The sequence below is a fragment of the Syzygium oleosum genome, unplaced genomic scaffold, assembly GCF_021117445.2.
Source record: "Syzygium oleosum isolate NSW1041296 unplaced genomic scaffold, Sole_v2.1 Sole_v2.33, whole genome shotgun sequence".
In the NCBI taxonomy this organism is placed as follows: Eukaryota; Viridiplantae; Streptophyta; class Magnoliopsida; order Myrtales; family Myrtaceae; genus Syzygium; species Syzygium oleosum.
In genome coordinates, this window is record NW_026607517.1 from 1,425,446 (window position 1) to 1,443,019 (window position 17,574).

Genomic DNA, 17,574 nt, shown 5'->3' on the forward strand with positions numbered 1-17,574 from the left:
ACGGATAAACGGCCGGCGCTGACGTAGACATTTTTAATGATATTTTAATAATTTTTTTAAAATCCCTTTTTCCTTCTCTTTCTTCTTTGGCCCATGGCCAATACTTGACTAAAGAGAAGGAAAAAAAAAACAGAAAAAAGGGAATTTTTTTAAAAAAATTAAAAAATTTAAAAATTTATATAAATATTCTTTAAAATGTTCGCGTCAACGCTGGCTGTTCACTAGCCATGCCACGTAGGACAGCCGGCATTCACGTCAGTGATTCCAGCTTATATTGGCCGGATAGACTGATTTGGTACCCATACAAAAAAGGTTTAAGACTAAATTGATCCGATTGAAAGGTTTGTGACTGAATTGGTATCGATACAATATGTTTATGACTTTTTTGGTACTTTTCCCTAGTCTTGCCGGTTGGAGCTGAAAAGCCATGGATACGATGAATTCCTAATGGTAAATCAAAGAAGCAAGGTATCTGACACCATCGTGCTCTGATACCCTCGCACAGAATCATATAAAGCACAAAAGAAGCCATGGCCATACAAAATGAGAATCAGTATCTAACAAACAGAACAAGAGAATAATGTCCATCAGTTCTAGTATGCTTCGTCAGCGAATATTTTCGCTCAAGTATCATACAGCATTTTAAGTACGAGAAAGCCTGGGACAATAATTCGGCAACGGATCACAGCTGACTTGATCCTAGATTTACCTGCTGTATCAATAAGATCCAATCCTATAAAAAATTAACAGGACATAACAGGTGCACTGTTTCTGTTATGCCATGTCCTGGAAAATTTTCCAATAGTTTGGATGACAAACAATCAACTCTCATCGATACTTTGCCTGTTTCGCATGGGCAAGAATTCGTGTGTACTCCCGCACCCTTCTCATCTGCTAGAATCGGGTCGGACAAAAAAAAGTTCCTATTTCTGCAATAGTATGTAATGCTTTATTTACTGAATATCAAGAAGAATGCTTGTTCGCGTGCTTCATCTGCAGGGCAGCTCTGACCACATTTCCCCTTGTTATGATTCCAATCTGAAACATAGGAAAATCATCCATGAATAGGAAACACTACGCAGACATCCAAAGTATCCAGAAAGAATTAACTCACCAATTTGCCATTGCCATCTACCACAGGCAATCGGCGGTATTTCGTTTCCAGCAATAACCTATCATTGTAACCCAACGTTAATGATGGCCCCGACTTTGTTACACAAAAAAATTTCAAAGCAGACTCTGCGTGCATTTCAATAGCATTATCACTTCATAAGCATAATTTGGATAACACTTGATCTTGAAGGAAACTGGTCTTAAGACAAGGTACAGACTAAAATATCGACGGTATTTCAATTTCAGTAATAACCTATTATTGCAACCCAACGTTAACGATGGCCCCAACTTTATTCGACAAAAAGCTTTCAAAGCAGACTCTGCATGCATTTCAATAGCATTATTACTTCATAAGCATAATTTGGATAACATTTAATCTCAAAGGAAACTTGTCTTAATGCAACGTATGGCCCCAACTTTATTCGACAAAAAGCTTTCAAAGCAGACTCTGCATGCATTTCAATAGCATTATTACTTCATAAGCATAATTTGGATAACATTTAATCTCAAAGGAAACTTGACTTAATGCAAGGTACGGACTAAAATATCTGCATTGAGAACAAATGAGCAACAGAGAACAACCGACTGTCACAGAAAATGTTTAAAGTTTACCCGTACTCCCAGTGACTGATAAAAAAGCAAAGGGGCTCATGTTAGAGTTCTATCATCCTCAAATCAAGAGCACTTAAGGAGAACATATATGTTCATATGGAAAAGTTTGGGAAACGGAAGTGTTCAGTCATTTCATCCTCAAATTATGAACAGTTTAGGAGCATAAAAATTTTCATGTGAGCGAGTTCAAAAAAAAAGGTGTTTAGCTCTTTCACCCCAAACAATGAGCACTTTAGGAGTGTACGATTATTGCAACAAATGAACAAGTTTGAGAAACAAAGAGTTCGGTCCTTTCATCCTCCAATTACTAGCACTTAAGGGGTTCATATGAACAAATTTAAGAAACTAAGTTCATTGAAATCCTAAATAGACATCTAGCATTACTAAGACAAAAGCAATACCTGGCAGCATCTTCCAAATTGGTAGTTTCCCGAACAACAAGTGGTGCGGGTGTCATCAAGTCACCGACAACTTTGCCATGAGTCTTACTTAGCAATCGCTGTATCCTATTGAAAGCCTGCTTGGATAGCCCGAACCAGTGGAAGAACAAATGGCAATATGCAAATTTAGATTCCCATGGAACGGCAAACAGATTAAGCAATAAATAGCCAAGAAAATAATAGAATGGAAGACTTCCAACATACCTTCCAAGAACTATCGACGTCAGGGAAAATGTTTGCATCCCCTTGACTGCCACCTGGTTTACAGAAGAAGGATAATCACTAAAAGATGTACTATAGTAGATTACTAGTGCTATGGAAGCCTGATAAAACAATCGAGCATAAGGTCGTAGGCTGAAAAACTCAATGATTTACAAGAAACGACCAGCTACATTCTAGCACCAGAATGGAAATGTCAGATTTGCTTACAACCAAAAGAAGCATATCTCTCTTTTCTCTTTTATAATATATAGGAGAGAGTTGGGCAAAGATTTGCGTGATTCAATGAAAAGAGAGGGAAAATTAACTATAATGATCATTTACACCGAAATGGTTAAGGTATCACACCAACGATGGAAGTGTGCCACATACTTGAATCATAAAGTCAAAAGAAAGAATCAAAAGAAAGCTGAGTTGTTTTAAGAGGTTTTTCATATGATGAGTTAGTAGGCTTTCTTAACTCGCACTTTACCTGTTAGGGAATCATGGTGTAAGCAAAATATCCTAAGCACAAATGGAAATTTTATACGGAGTCATCCATGCAATGTACAGTACCTGATATAGAATCAAGTGCCAAAAGGTCATAATCTGAAACAACACCAACCTGCCACAGATTATCTTTGTTCAGTGTCATGGAGAATGTAAATCATTAGGATTCTTGAGTTAAGATAAATTAAATAGGGATCCAAATGACGCAAAATGACAAACAAGATTTCGTAGTCTTAATGGTGAGATAATTTAGTAATTGCAAGTACAGATCATCCACGCTAGAAGTAGACACCAACAGCGTAACTGAAGTTGTATGAACCTCCTTTTCCATCTAAGTAAGGCTCTTAGTAAACATAATTAACACATAAAAGTTGGAGATAATCCTCTGTTTGCATTGTGCAGGGTTATCAAGGCTAGAAGATTAGCACAAAAGTCACCGACTAAACAAAGTTTATCCCACATCAATAAAGTGAAAGATTGTCTGTCTCAAGGGGTCATTCTATGAAGATGAGCTAAAAAAGGAATTACTGCAGACTATTCCCACGGCCTTGTCCCTGTAGCTCGAATATCAATATGCAGAGAAACAATGGTATCAGATCACGACAGATGATAGCTTATGTCATTTAAAGAAAACGGCGTCAGAAACACTTAAGCTCAAGCTATGAATGGAATACATCGCCTGACAGAACTCTAACCTATAGTCACCAAACCACGAGAGTGAAAATTGAGTAAATCCATCAATTTGAGATTGTTTAAGAAACAAGTCCTTAATAAGGCTTGTTAAGGCGAAGAGGTACTGAAAATTACCAAAGTCCAGTCATCATCAATCACGGGGAAGCCGGTTATTCTCTTCTCCACAAGCATCTCTAGAGCTGTAATGGTTTGGTAACAAGTATCAGTAAATCAACATGAAATTCACGAAAAGACAACCCACACAAACGCAATGCTCAAACATACCTTCATCTACAGTTGTTGTGGCCTTCACAACATGTAAATATTCTTTCCTTGTCATAAAATCACCAACTGTGTACGCCCCATTCCTCGGCTGTAACCAGGAAACCGAACCACCGTTGTTAACATATATCCCTTTTAGTGTGAAGATAATCTAAAAGTAAAAACAGTCAAGACTTAACAGATACAAACCACCCTTCTCTCCACCATTAAAGAAAACACATCCTATGACAGTTTCTCCGAAGGGTTAATCAAAAGAATTAATAAAGCAAGTGCATGAATACCATCAGTTCATGCGACATCTCCGTTCGCTCCATAGTGATAACACAAAGCAGGTCGACAATAAATCTCCAAAAAGTATAGCGCAGAAATTAAAAAAATGAAAAGAAAGAAGGGATGAATCTAACCACACTTCCAGGTACAGAGTTTGTCACACTTGCTCCCACAGCTGCAACTGGGACAGATTGGCGATATCTTCTTCTCGAGAGATTACCGCCAGGAAAATCGAAAGACCTTCTATTGCAGCGATAAGTGGCGAGGTAAGTACGGGGCAATTCATGGTTTTTGTCAGAAAACGAGGCAAGCCCAAAAAGCTGCATGGAGTGGAGAGGACTTGTGAAAGAAAAAGATCCCATTTTTTTTTTCACCAATTTCTCTGCTGTTTATGGATTGATAACATCAATAGCCCTGCTCAAGCTCAACACCCAGAAACCACACCAATCTGTATCGGCCCAAAAGAGAGGAACTGACGAAACAGAGAGACGTAAGAGACTCGAGAGGGAGTCCTAACGAACCAATTCAGAGAGAAAACAGACGAGGCTTCAGATGTAAGTTCCGTCGACGAAACAAACGCTGCGAATTTTCCTGAAACGAGGTTTGAAATTGAGTGATGTTAACTGAAGATTGACCCAAAAGGTCGGTAAAGATGGCAACTTTGACGCGCCAAAGATCAAGGGTCACGCCGAGGATTGGACGGTTTGGACCTCCACCGTAATATGAAGGTGCCAGCTTTGTGGGTGGTGGTGCTGACCAAAATGTGTGGTGATTGAGGCCTCTGCTTTTCGTTCCCTTGGCCTTTCTCCATCAATTTTTTCTTTTTCTTTTCAAACGCTTTTTTTTTTCTATAATGTTACTTTCCACGTAGAATTCCAGGGGGGATCCATTAGGTGCTCTAGAGACTAATTAAAAAAAAAAGCACAAACTTTAGGTCGAGTGATAATTTTAATTTAAATTTTTTTTGTCTCGTAAAAAAGTATCAACTTTAGGTCGAGTGAAAATTCTGGCCTCAACTTTTTTTGTCTTATACAAAATCACCAACTTTCACTCTTATTCCAAATCTGACCTCCCGTTGACTTTCTGTCTGAAGTCACCCTTACTTGAAAAAAAAAATTATGGTCGTGAGCTTGACAGATCTCGTCCATGGCGTCTGTCGACGGGCGGTGGTTTACAACTTCAAATTATGACAAAATGACGAAGTATGACTAGAGAGATTCAATCTGGAAATCTTTTTGACTTGCCAGTGAAGTGAATGAGATTAACAATTTCACCATTATTCTTCAAGTTGTGGCTCAGAGAAGAAGACAATGAATAATGCTTTAAATCCAGTCAGCAAGCCACATGGATTTATTACTGATGTGGAATGTCAAGTTGGATAATCAATGGTTCTAAGTCAAGGGGGTCAAATTTGGGATTTAAGTGAAAGTTAGTGATTTTTTATGAGACAAAAAAAGTTGGGGCCAGAATTGTCACTCGACCTAAAATTGGTGTTTTTTTACGAGACAAAAAAAAGTTGAGGTCGGATTTATCACTCAACCTAAAGTTGGTGCTTTTTTTCGGAATTAGGCCGTGCTATGGGAGTGAATCTGATTGTGCTATGAGTTTAATGCGTGCCATCTATTTCTGTTTTTGTCTTTGAAGATTTGATTATTATGATTACTCTTGGCACTCAATTTGGATGAAGCAATAATGAAAGAAAAGATGGGATTTAGATCATTATGAGAATAAATAAGAGAAATGATTGGAATGGATTGAGATGTTGTTTGCATGCTAATGAGGGTAAAGAAATGAAAAAAATGCATTATGATGTAAATATTATCCGAAGCCTTTTTTCAAAAAAAAAATATAAAATAAGGGCGCACAGGAGAAACAAAAATAATTTTGTTAAGTAATGCACTAATTTTACGAATTTCTCAATATTTGGAGAGATTAAGAGAAACTTATAAATAAAATGAGATGTGCTAAAACTTAGAAAGAATATTGGCATATTAGGGTTTAGAGATTTTTTGACTTTTAACAAGGCAATGCAGGGAGAACAAGCTCCACGTGTATGACCCAATCCCCATCCTCTTTATGGAGTCGGGTACTCTAGGGCCTCTATTTCCCAAATTGTGATTTTTGGAAAGCAGGAAAGGGGACTCGCCTTTCATGGGGATGGTAAAGCCTTCTGATTCATCTCTGCAATGTCTTCTTAGAGTGACTTTTGCTGTCAAAAGCCTCCCCAACTAGAGGAGCACAACACTCCAAAATAGGATGAAATTGTCTTGAGGCCGACAGAACTATACAATTCTCTGAAGAAATGCATTGCCTGCTGTTTCGACTACTTTCAGTCTCGGACTCATTCCCCACTTGAGTCCCTTAGCAGGGAAATCTTGTTCCACTATCTTCTCTGAATTGTGGTGGCATAGAAGTATTTGATGTTTTATCTTCCCCACCTTTAATTCTAAATCCCATCCTCCTGTATATCTCCTCCTGCCTCCATCTCTTCTCCATCTGCTTTTTTAGGTGCTGCACTCTATCTCTGTCGTAGGTTATGGCTGGGGAATTAGTAATCACCTACAACTCCCTTTTCATAGAAATAATCAGAAAAATGACACTATAAGTGCCATAAGTTGTGTACGGAGATCACTTTGGTGTCATAACTTTTTTTCGGATCACTTTGGTGCCAACTTTTTTGAAAAACGATCACTTTAGTGCCAATGCTGATATGGCCGTCGGAAATCTGACGTGGCTCTTTTTTTATTAATATCCGATACTGACACGGCTTGCCGGAAATCTGACGTGGTTCGCCGGAAATCCGACGTGACTCTTTTTTTGGCCGGAATTTTGGCCGGAGTCACTAAAGTGATCTCTTTTCCTCCGACTTGGCACCAAAGTGATCCGAAAAAAAGTTATGGCACCAAAGTGATCTCCGTACACAACTTATGGCACTTATAGTGTCCTTTTGCCAGAAATAATCTCTTTTTGTGCGTTTGAAAAAAAATTTCTTACTCCAAGATGATAAGACTTTTGTAACCGCGAGTACTCCTTTTGATAAGTCCATACTCTCCAATTCTAGAGAGTGCCAAGTATTCTTGACAAGCTATCCATATTTCTTCATATTTGAGACTTTTCTTCATCTTCTAGCCAATAAGTCTCAAATATGAATTCCTTTTTCCTCTTTAACTAACTCTGGAGAGAGCGCCAGCATAATGGAACTATGGTCTGACCCAATAGTTAGTAGTGCAATAGCTTCCGCCTCAAGAAAATGATTCTCCGATTCATAATGCATAAGACTATTCAATCTCTCTTTAACAAAAGCTTCCCCATCCCTATTATTTGCCCGTGTAAAAGCACAATCCTTACTTTTTATATCTATCAAGGCACTAGAGTTTTAGGGATCTTAGGAAATCCCTAAACGCATTGAGTTGATAATTTCCAGCCATCCGTTTCCCTACCTTCTTCAATGATAAAGAATCTTAGCAATATCACCCATACATACCCACATTAGTAATTGGAGAGACTAACATTATGCAGTTGGTCCCATAATAACACCCTTTGTTGAGACATGGATCGGGCACGAAAAAAGTGACTCCTATTTGCCTTTTTGTCCTCAACCACGCGCTACCATCTATAAAATATTCAGAAAAGGACTTCACGGTTAAGGAAACCTCTTTCATTCCAAAAGATTGCCTATCCCCTCGCTATTCCCATTTGATTCACTACAAAACAGCCCTGAAACTGAAGTCTCCTCTTTAATCTCAGAATCATTTGTTCTTGAGTTCTTAGTGTCCATCAGAAAAAGAATGTCGAGCTTTTCTTGAGCCACCAAGGCTAGTAGTGTCTGGACTACCAAAGGTGTGCGTAACCCCTAACAGTTCCATCATATAAGCTTTATATGTAAATCGGTGACTTATTAGGGCTGGTTACCAAAGCCCCCGCTTGCTTCCGCCACCACCTGAATCGGTGTCTTCAACAACTTTGAGTCATCTAGAACATCATGATGCGCCCCCTGAGTTGCATAAGGACTATAACGTCTTTGTTTTTTTGTTTGAAAGGGACTTAGAATCCTTATTCTTCTTCTTTTTAAACTCACCTGTAGATTGCAACGCTAGAGGTGGTCGCTGCCCAGATGGCAATGGAGATAGGGCAGTTGAAACAAATACTATTGCTCTGTGTTTTGTGGGACTCTGGTCCCATTTGATTCAGCATTTGAAATGAGCATTGGGGCTCTAAAGTCTCTTGGCCAAATGCAAATGGCGTTTGGCAATTTTTTTGGAGCACTTTAGGAAAATATAATTGCATTTTCAAATGCCTCTAAAGTCCCTTAGCCCAAGGCAGGTCTGGAGGCATTTTAGCAAGTTGCATTTTCGGAATGCTAGTAACACTGTTCATGGACTGTTCATCTTCCTCGAGGGTCTAGTCCGGAGGTCGGCGACCGCCGCCTGAGGGGTCGCGCGACCTAAGCGACGCCTGAGGTCGGGCGACCCTGGCGAGGCTGGCCGACAGCCAGATCTGGCTGTTGGGCGGCGGCTAGATCTGGCCGGCGGAGGTTGGGCAGCGGTTGTTTTGGCTTGCCGGTGGCTAAGCCCCACCTCAAAAAAAAATTTTAAAAATATTAGCAAAAGTCCTTTATAAAATTAGTTTTTACCAAACGGTATTTAGACCAAAGTTGCTTTCAAACGTGATTTTAAAATACACATTACCAAACACTACTTGCATTTTGAAAAATCCCTTTAACCTAAAGACCTTTGCAGATACTCTCCTAAAGTCGAACCAAACAGGCCATCTCTTCCCCTTTAGCTATCTCCTTTCGTTCCTGCCGTTGAGCCGTGTTTTGCTTGGGCACCACCTCATGGAAGTCTGTGGTGCAAGATAAAATCTGGATGGTATCTAGCGGGGTCTTAGGGATAAAACTCCATTTCCATGTCATCCTCTTCTAGCTTTCCATAGAATAATTTCCAAAATGGACTATAATCTTTAGCTTTTAGCCAGTATCCATAGAGGCATTCCTCTAGTATATTCTTATCAAAAGTGACTTCTTGATTGAATTTAGAGCAGTGCCCTATTTTGCCGCAAGCATCGTAGAAATAAAGCAGCCTCTCGCACTCGAAATCCACCCAAAAAAATTCTTCCTCTACTTCACGAATGGTCTCAAGTTGCAGGGGGTTGGATAAATCCAAAGTCACTCGAGCTTTCCCATTTCTCTGGGTAGCAGAACCTTTCTGTTCCACTTTTACTCTCGACATAGAGCCGATAGTCTTAGCAACTCGACCAACAACTTCCTCCGTCATCCATTCATAGGGCTACCCATAAATCTGTACCCAGAACCCACAAGAGTTGAAATCACAGCAAGTGGGGAGGGGTGTTAGGTACATATGGTTGGAGGATGAGCAAATGATTTGAGAAAGACCAAGGGCCTGTCCGAAGGATTCTGTCTTTTTCTGCTGCTGTTTGATTCGTTATAGCATAAATGCCATTGTCCAGAGACCCAGTAATAAAATTGTCTACTCTCCATGACTTTCTAAAGAGATTAAGCTGGCATTCCTTTAATCTTTCAATGGATTCTACGTCATCCGGGAATGCTATTTTTCAATCTGACCAAAGATTACCTAAACGTTCGTACAGAACCGTCACCTCAACCTCATCTTCCTCCATGATCAGATTCCGAGATGGAAGAAAGACCCAGCAAAGGAGAACGCGAAGAACGTAGCAATGGAGAGCACTTCCAGATATAAACGCAGAGGGGCAGAGCGTGAAACCCAGGGTTGCAGGGTAGTACAACAGGGACTCACAATCTGGGTTCAAGAGGTACAAGGATTTTGGAGAACTACCCCATTTCTAGATTATGCCCAGGTTAAGAATAATCTTGTTGTATTAGGAGCCTGACATAGCCAATCATTCATGAGCTTAGTCATGCGTCTCTGCTCGTGTCAACAGTCAACCCTTTTTTTCATTTGTCCCCCTTAATTTAAACGTATCTTTTTGGCCTTCCTATAGGAAAACAATGCTAGATTGCCATGGTTTGTGCTTATCATACGTTTTTCTTGCATGTTTGTTAAATTTGTTCTATACAAATTTCCCAAATTTGTGTAAAAACCCGTTACAACTTTTGCATCGACATAAGGAAGAGTTAGAGGTTGTCGAAGATTTCGTGGACAGTGCTCTCTAAAAAAGAGAGCCGAATATGTTAAAAGGAGCAAATTTCAACTCGCATGGATCGAAAAATCTGAACTGTAGTAATTATATCTAACTTACCGTTATAGGATCCAAAAGTTCAACTCACTAAATCTGACTAAACACAACTAGATAGAGTTTGTCTATTCAATGAAAATTTGGGCCTTTATACTTTCATTCATCTTCCCGTCCTCATAACGTGTAAGGCATTCATTTTCCGATAAAAAAAAAAGGCATTCATTTCCCTAGAGAAAATTTTTCAACATAATAATGAGTTTTTTTGTAAATAAAGAAGACATTGTTGTAAAGCAAAAGACATTCAGCTATGTGAAGTCTAATCATAATAACATCAATAATATAAATTAAAGAAGCGTAATTATTTGTGAAAAGCATACAGACTTCAAGGGCATCAATTTTAGTAAAATACGAAGCACTTTTATTTAAATCACGTTTATTAGAGTGAAATTAAGTCATCCTCTATTGCTGTATCAAAAAAGATTATCTAATCCCCATGTTGAACATATCGATTGCAATTAATATTTTCATGATTTAGCTACCTAAAAAAGATATGCTCCGCGTGTTTTGGAAAAAAAAAAAGCATTATTATTAGAAAAACAAAAGCCACGGAAAAAGGAAATTCATGACGTCACCAATCAATTTTTTCTATATCCCTCGGCGTTAAGTTAACTTCCCCGGCATGACTATTTCTCTCTCTTTGAAAAAGAAAAAAGTTATTTATTTTATTATTTTGAGAAATAAAGCAAAGGTGAAACACACACGTACAAAGAGATTTAACGGCATTGATTCGATAGTAGAATCGGTGCGAAGCACTTTTTATTTATGGGATAATGACACAAATGATTCTTAAACTTTGGCACAGGATGCATTATGATCCATGGATTTTTAATTAATTCAATGTGGTCCTTAAACTTTATCCCAACGTGCAATATCGTTCATAAACTTTTAATCTGTTTAATAAGCCAGTCCTTGGACTTTATGAAAATATTCAATGTCATCATTCCATTGATTTAAGTTCAAGGACTACAGTGAACATTTTCATATAATCTAGTGACTAATTTGAACATATATCAAAAGTCTAATAATCACATTGAACAAATTAAAACTTCAAGGGTGACATTGCATGTCTGGGTTAAAGTTCATTGATCACATTAAATAAATTAAGAGTTTAGTTACCACATTGCATATTGAATCAAAGTTCATTGACCATTTATATCATTTTCGCTTTATTCAAATCACTTATTAGCATGAAATTAAGTCATCTTCTATGGCTAGATTAAAAAGATTATCTAATACCCAAGGTTTTTTTTTTGTCGAAAATCAAATACCCAAATTGAACATATCGATTGTGATTAATATTTTCGTGATTTAACTATCTAAAAAAGATATGCTCCACATGTTTTGGGAAAAAAATAATATTAGAAAAATAAAAAGGGGAAAATGACACAAATAATTATTGAACTTTGCCCTATTGTGTAATATGATCCCTGAACTTTTAATTTGTTCAATGTAGTCCCTGTACTTTTGATTTCAATTTAGTCATTTGACTAGATAATCCAGTAACTTGATTGAATCGAGGGATATGTTACTAAATTGAACATCTATGAAAAGCTCAGGAACTATATTAAACAAATCAAAAATTCATGAACCATAGTGCATATTAGATTAAAGTTCAGGGATCACGTTGCACATCGGGGCAAAATTCAGGGACCATTTGTGTAATAATCCCAAACGAAACCTACGGAAAAGAAAAAGGAAATTCATATTCAAGACGTCACCAATCGATTTTTTCTTACATCCCTCTCCATTAAGTTAACTTCCCCGGCATGACTATTTCTCTCCCTTTGAAGAAGCCAAAAAAGAAAAAAAAAAACAAAAGCAAAAGCTATTCATTTTTATTTATTTCCGAAAAAACAAAGGCAAAGGCAAAGGCAAGGCAAGGCAAAAGCCGAGGTGAAACACACAAGCGGGGGCACACGCACAGATCCAACGGCCCAGATTGGATGGTAGAATCGTATGATGAAAGGAAACCCTAGAGATAGAGATAGAGAGAGAGAGAGAGAGTATATGATCCGTCACCGCCTCCAAGCGTCATTCCTCTTTCGGAGCAGTCTGCGCTGCCCTCTTTTACAATCCCTCCCTCCCTCCCTCGCAACCCTCTCCCCCCTCCCTATCTCACCCGCCGCCGCCGCCGCCGCCGCCGCCGGTTATCTATCCCTCCGCCGTCGCCCCACCCTCCTTTCGTTCCCTCTCCTCTCCTGTGGTTTTTTTTTCCGATACCCACCGAAGGAAAACCCAAAAAGAAAAGCCCTTTTGTCCAGCCCCCCTACCAGCCCTTTTCCCAGGCCTTTCGTCGAGCATTTCGCGTGCATTTCCGTTTCCCCCTCGTATCGTTTTCCCTTGTATCGTCTTCCTAGGGTTTTTTTGCATCGAATAATCAGAGGAGAGGGAAGAAAGAATCTCTGCAAAAAAAAAAAAAGAGGGGTTTCTTTTTTGAAGGTTTCAGGCGGAAGAAAAAGGACCAATAAAAAAAAAGGAGAATTTTTTTTTGGCTGCTCGGGAGAGAGGATGGCGCAGGTTCAGGTTCAGCCTCAGAATGCGATGCCGGGAGTGAACGCCGGGCCGAACCAGTACGCCACGACGTCGCTCTACGTCGGGGATCTGGACTTCAACGTCACTGATTCCCAGCTCTACGATCTGTTCAACCAGGTCGGCCAGGTGGTCTCGGTCCGCGTCTGCAGGGACCTGACCACCCGGCGGTCGCTCGGCTATGGCTACGTCAATTACAGCAGCCCAATTGACGGTTAGCCCGAAATTTAATTCCTTTCTCGTCGCCGGAAGGCATTTGCCGCCTGTCGATTTTGGGAGTTTCTGGAGTTTTGTCGTTCTGTCGCCGGTTTGAGATGCTTTCTTTTTTCTGCGTTGCTGTTGCTGCGGAGATTTTTGCCTTGGTATCATCGGCGATAAAGTAGGGTTTTTGCGCCCCACCCACATAGTACTGGACGATGTTGTTTGATTAGCCGTTTCGGTTTTGGTTGCCATGAGTGACATATTTTTTTGTACGAGTGTTGAAATAGATGAAACTGCATTTTGGGTGTTTCGTTCGGCTTTTAATGTCGTGATGTTAAGATTACGCGATGGGTTCCTTGTTGCTGTTTCTGGATGTCCTGACTTTGGGAGAAATTTACATGCACTGAAGAAATTGATGTTTGTTTTTTTTTTTTTTGCCCCTTTTTATTTAAGCCTTTTGTAACGCTTGTGCATGCATTGTTCAATGTTTTTGTCTTTCCTTTTTGGTTCTTGTGGATTGACATTTTCTGTATAATTAGGAGATTTTGGACGACGGATTAGGTGTCTTCTGTCAGCCGGATAGGAAAGACTGGATATTTTATCGTGTGTGCTTTCAGTTGCATAAACAGATATCTTAAGTAATTGAGCTTTTGCTTTCTGAAAAACAGGGTTTTCTTTTTATGCTGTTATATTTCTTGGGAATTGCTGAACGTACCTCTGGTAAATTGAGGTGGAAGGACAGATGGTCCTGGCTACCTTGAAACTTAATCTGTGCCCATTATTGGCTAGTTTATTTTGACCCTTCATGTCGAAGATTTTGTAGTAAGCTATTGTTTTTTTGCATCGTCTAGGTTGCTTTCCGGAGGAACTTTTAGTTTTCCTTTTAGTCTTTACTGGTCAGAGAGGTGCGGGGCTGTCCTGTAGCAGTCGTGCAGGACATATTTAAATATGTTGAAGCTATTGGTCGCCATTTGCAATTCAATTGACACCAGAAACTTCTTTCATTTCTCGTTATTTCAGTTGGATTTCTTGTTTCCTACTTTTCCTCTCTATTTTCTCTACAATGTGCTAAAAAGAAATTCACGACAGCTGCTCGGGCTTTGGAGATGCTGAACTTTACTCCTCTTAATGAGAAGCCAATACGGATAATGTATTCTCAGCGCGATCCTAGTGTCCGTAAAAGTGGAGCTGGAAATATATTCATCAAGGTATCCCAATCCGCTGTTTATTTTTTTATGCTGGTTTCTCTTTCCAGCTTTCACGTACCTTCGATATATGTATTAGCTAGTCAACCATTCTTCCTGTATTTTGATTTTGTAGAATTTGGACAAGGGAATTGACCAGAAGGCATTACATGATACATTTTCTGCTTTTGGGAATATCCTCTCTTGCAAAGTTGCTACTGATCCTTCTGGTCAGTCAAAAGGCTATGGCTTTGTACAATATGATAATGAGGAATCTGCTCAGAAAGCTATAGAGAAGCTGAATGGCATGCTATTGAATGACAAGCAAGTGTATGTGGGACCCTTCCTTCGTAAGCAGGAAAGAGAAAGCGCTAAAGATAGGACTAAATTTAACAATGTGTATGTGAAAAACCTATCAGAGTCGACTACTGAAGAAGAGTTGAGAACAGTTTTTGGAGAGTTTGGACCAATTACTAGTGTTGTGGTGATGAGAGATGGGGATGGTAAATCCAAATGTTTCGGATTTGTGAACTTTGAAAATTCAGATGATGCTGCTAGATCAGTTGACGCTCTAAATGGGAAGAAATATGATGATAAGGAATGGTATGTTGGGAAAGCTCAAAAGAAATCTGAGAGGGAAGTTGAACTGAAACATCGATTTGAGCAGAGCATGAAGGAAGCGGCTGATAAACTTCAAGGGGCGAACTTGTATATAAAGAATTTAGATGATAGCATAGACGATGAGAAGCTTAAGGAGCTGTTCTCTCCATTTGGTACCATTACGTCGTGCAAGGTTATTCTCATCTCCTCTCCTCTCCTCTGTAGTTTCTATTTTGTGATGATGTGCCCAGTATCCGCCCTCATATTTCTTAATTTTGAGCATGTCGTTGATTTCATTTTGTTGGTGATGCTTTTCATTTCAACAGGTTATGCGAGATCCTAATGGCATTAGTAGAGGATCGGGATTTGTTGCTTTCTCTACTCCTGAAGAGGCTTCCAGAGCTGTAAGTAAATTACTTGTCCTCTCAGATTTGCGTTTAAAAAATTTCCTGGAAGATGACGGTTCTTTTCCCAACCACCTGGTTTCTTTCTCCTTTCTAATTAGCTCTCTGAGATGCTCGGCAAAATGGTTGTCAGCAAGCCTCTGTATGTTGCACATGCACAAAGAAAAGAGGACCGAAGAGCCAGGTTGCAGGTGTGCTTCCTCTTCATGTCATGCAATTTCTTTTAACTTTTTGGAGTATGTAGTATTGATGAATGTCCCGAAATATGATGGACGTCTGATGTGTTGCGTAGGCTCAATTTTCTCAAATGAGGCCAGTTGCAATGGCACCCACTATTGCTCCCCGCATGCCATTTTATCCACCTGGAGGTCCAGGTATTGGCCAACAACTATTCTACGGTCAAGCCCCTCCTGCTGTCATGCCTCCCCAGGTAAGTTTCTCCTATGTTTAGTTTTCTCTAGGCGTGCAGTGGGCGATTACATTTTGTTATGTGTTAGTTCCTCTGGTTAACAAAGGTTGATAGCTCTTTGCTTTACTCCGAGTCTCCAATCACTAATCTTGTGCCTACCTTTTTTGCCTTTTTTGTTAGCCTGGGTTTGGGTATCAACAGCAGCTTGTTCCTGGTATGAGACCTGGTGCAGCTCCCATGCCAAATTTCCTGGTGCCTATGGTTCAGCAGGGGCAGCAAGGTCAGCGACCAGGTGGGAGACGTACAGGAGTTGTTCAGCAATCGCAGCAGCCAGTCCCAATGATGCAACAGCAGGTTGGTACTTTTGCTTTAATGTTTCCTCTAATACATGTTTGAACATGCATTTTAAGCTTTTTATTCTTTAATTGAATGACAGATGCTTCCAAGGGGGGGACGCCTTTATCGATACCCTCCTGGACGTGGGTTGCCTGATATGCCAGTGCCTGGTGTGGCAGGAGGAATGATACCTATGCCATATGACATGGGTGGAATGCCGTTACGTGATGCACCAATATCTCAGGCTGTTCCAATTACAGCTCTGGCTTCTGCCCTAGCAAACGCTAGTCCAGATCAGCAGAGAACGGTAGGAGCTGCGATGCCTTAAATTAAACCGACATTTTATGCTTTTCCTCTTCTCCCTGCCCCCACCTAACCACAGATCTAAGGATGGGCGCATCCTCTTAATAATGTTTTGAGCATTAGTTGGCCAGAAAACAAAAATACAGATATGTTATGCTCGGTTGAGTTGATGAGGGCTAGGTGGTAAGTTCTTTTGAATGTCTCAGTGAATATCTTATGATATCAAAATATGGACAAATGACCCAATAGAGTGGAAATATGACCATCCTTATGACAGTCCGTTGTGCATGGTGGTTTTTTTTTTTTCTGGTAATGCTCGGAAGCTCATGTTGTAGGATCTTAGGATGAATATGTCTTCACGTGTCTACTATAGATGACTCTGGACTTGTTATTTATCACGTGTGGGGAAAACTCTTGCAGATGTTGGGTGAGAATCTTTATCCGCTGGTGGAACAGCTGGAGCCTGAGGCAGCAGCCAAAGTCACTGGCATGCTTCTGGAAATGGATCAGACTGAGGTCTTGCATTTGCTGGAGTCTCCAGAAGCCCTGAAAGCAAAAGTGGCTGAAGCGATGGAGGTCCTTAGGAGTGTGGTGCAGCAACAGGCTGGTGGCACCGCCGATCAGCTGGCATCTCTTTCTCTGAGTGACAACCTTGTTTCCTGAGTGCTGGTGATGAGCTTGCGGCTTTTGAGACGCCGGATTTTGAGACCGTTCTATTTGATGGCTTTGAGACTTTGATTGAGTTGCTTTGTTAGGCAGATATAGGGTTTGCCTGATGTGGTGAGCATCTCCAGGAGTTTGTGAGGAGTTGGAAAGACCTAGAAGATTATTTTGTCTTGTTTTTTGCTTGAGATTTGATTTTTGTGAGGGCGATTGCACACTTTGTTTTGCTTGATATATCGTGCTTACATACAGTGATCTCCATTCCCATTTGGTGCTTTTTGTCATTTGGAGTTGGTATTGCCATGGTCTAAGCCAAAAACGGTAGGGCGGTTTTGGTAGGTTACCTCACTTCGTTAACGTGCATGGTCCGTTCGACTCGTAAGTAGGCAGGTTCTATAATCTTTCTATGTGAATGTGATTGTCATCAATCGATGGATCTGTTACCACAACACGGGGACTACTACTTGAAGATTTTGTCGTGAGCATAGTCCGTGGAGGCACGTTCTCGCCAGTTAGCCGCATTATATGATCATGGGAAAATTCCAATTAAGGATACGAAATGTTTTCATTTTCTTAAACAAGGATCCGAAGTGAATCTTTGTGTCAAATAA

At 40.0% G+C, this 17,574-nt stretch overlaps 2 protein-coding genes and 1 long non-coding RNA gene across 5 annotated transcripts; 2 read left to right on the plus strand and 1 right to left on the minus strand.

The window, feature by feature from the left end:
* Window positions 1–670: 670 nt before the first annotated feature.
* Window positions 671–4,459, minus strand: LOC115672937 (CBS domain-containing protein CBSX1, chloroplastic-like). Of its 3 annotated transcripts, none has more exons than XM_056304890.1 (8): window positions 4,243–4,459; window positions 3,831–3,920; window positions 3,681–3,745; window positions 2,940–2,988; window positions 2,370–2,422; window positions 2,127–2,242; window positions 1,115–1,172; window positions 671–1,038 (listed from the first exon to the last, which is right to left on the minus strand). In XM_056304890.1, exons 1-8 carry the CDS (start codon window positions 4,457–4,459, stop codon window positions 964–966), a joined length of 723 nt encoding a protein of 240 aa, XP_056160865.1. In that variant the 3' UTR covers window positions 671–963. The 3 variants fall into 3 exon arrangements, with proteins under 3 accessions (XP_056160865.1, XP_030450796.1, XP_056160866.1); XM_030594936.2 differs by having other exon boundaries at window positions 3,831–3,918; window positions 4,232–4,459; XM_056304891.1 differs by lacking the exon at window positions 671–1,038 and having other exon boundaries at window positions 1,137–1,433; window positions 3,831–3,918; window positions 4,232–4,459.
* LOC130135479 (uncharacterized) lies at window positions 3,826–4,571 on the plus strand. The gene is made up of 2 exons (XR_008814844.1): window positions 3,826–3,920; window positions 4,243–4,571. It is a non-coding gene; the product is annotated as an uncharacterized LOC130135479 (long non-coding RNA).
* Window positions 4,572–12,587: 8,016 nt separating this feature from the next.
* On the plus strand, window positions 12,588–17,230 carry LOC115672571 (polyadenylate-binding protein 8-like). Its single transcript, XM_030594394.2, has 9 exons — window positions 12,588–13,077; window positions 14,154–14,272; window positions 14,385–15,041; window positions 15,175–15,252; window positions 15,354–15,443; window positions 15,545–15,682; window positions 15,842–16,015; window positions 16,098–16,304; window positions 16,721–17,230. The coding sequence occupies exons 1-9, from the start codon at window positions 12,843–12,845 to the stop codon at window positions 16,961–16,963; spliced, it is 1,941 nt and encodes a 646-aa protein (XP_030450254.1). The 5' UTR covers window positions 12,588–12,842; the 3' UTR covers window positions 16,964–17,230.
* The last annotated feature ends 344 nt before the right edge of the window (window positions 17,231–17,574 follow it).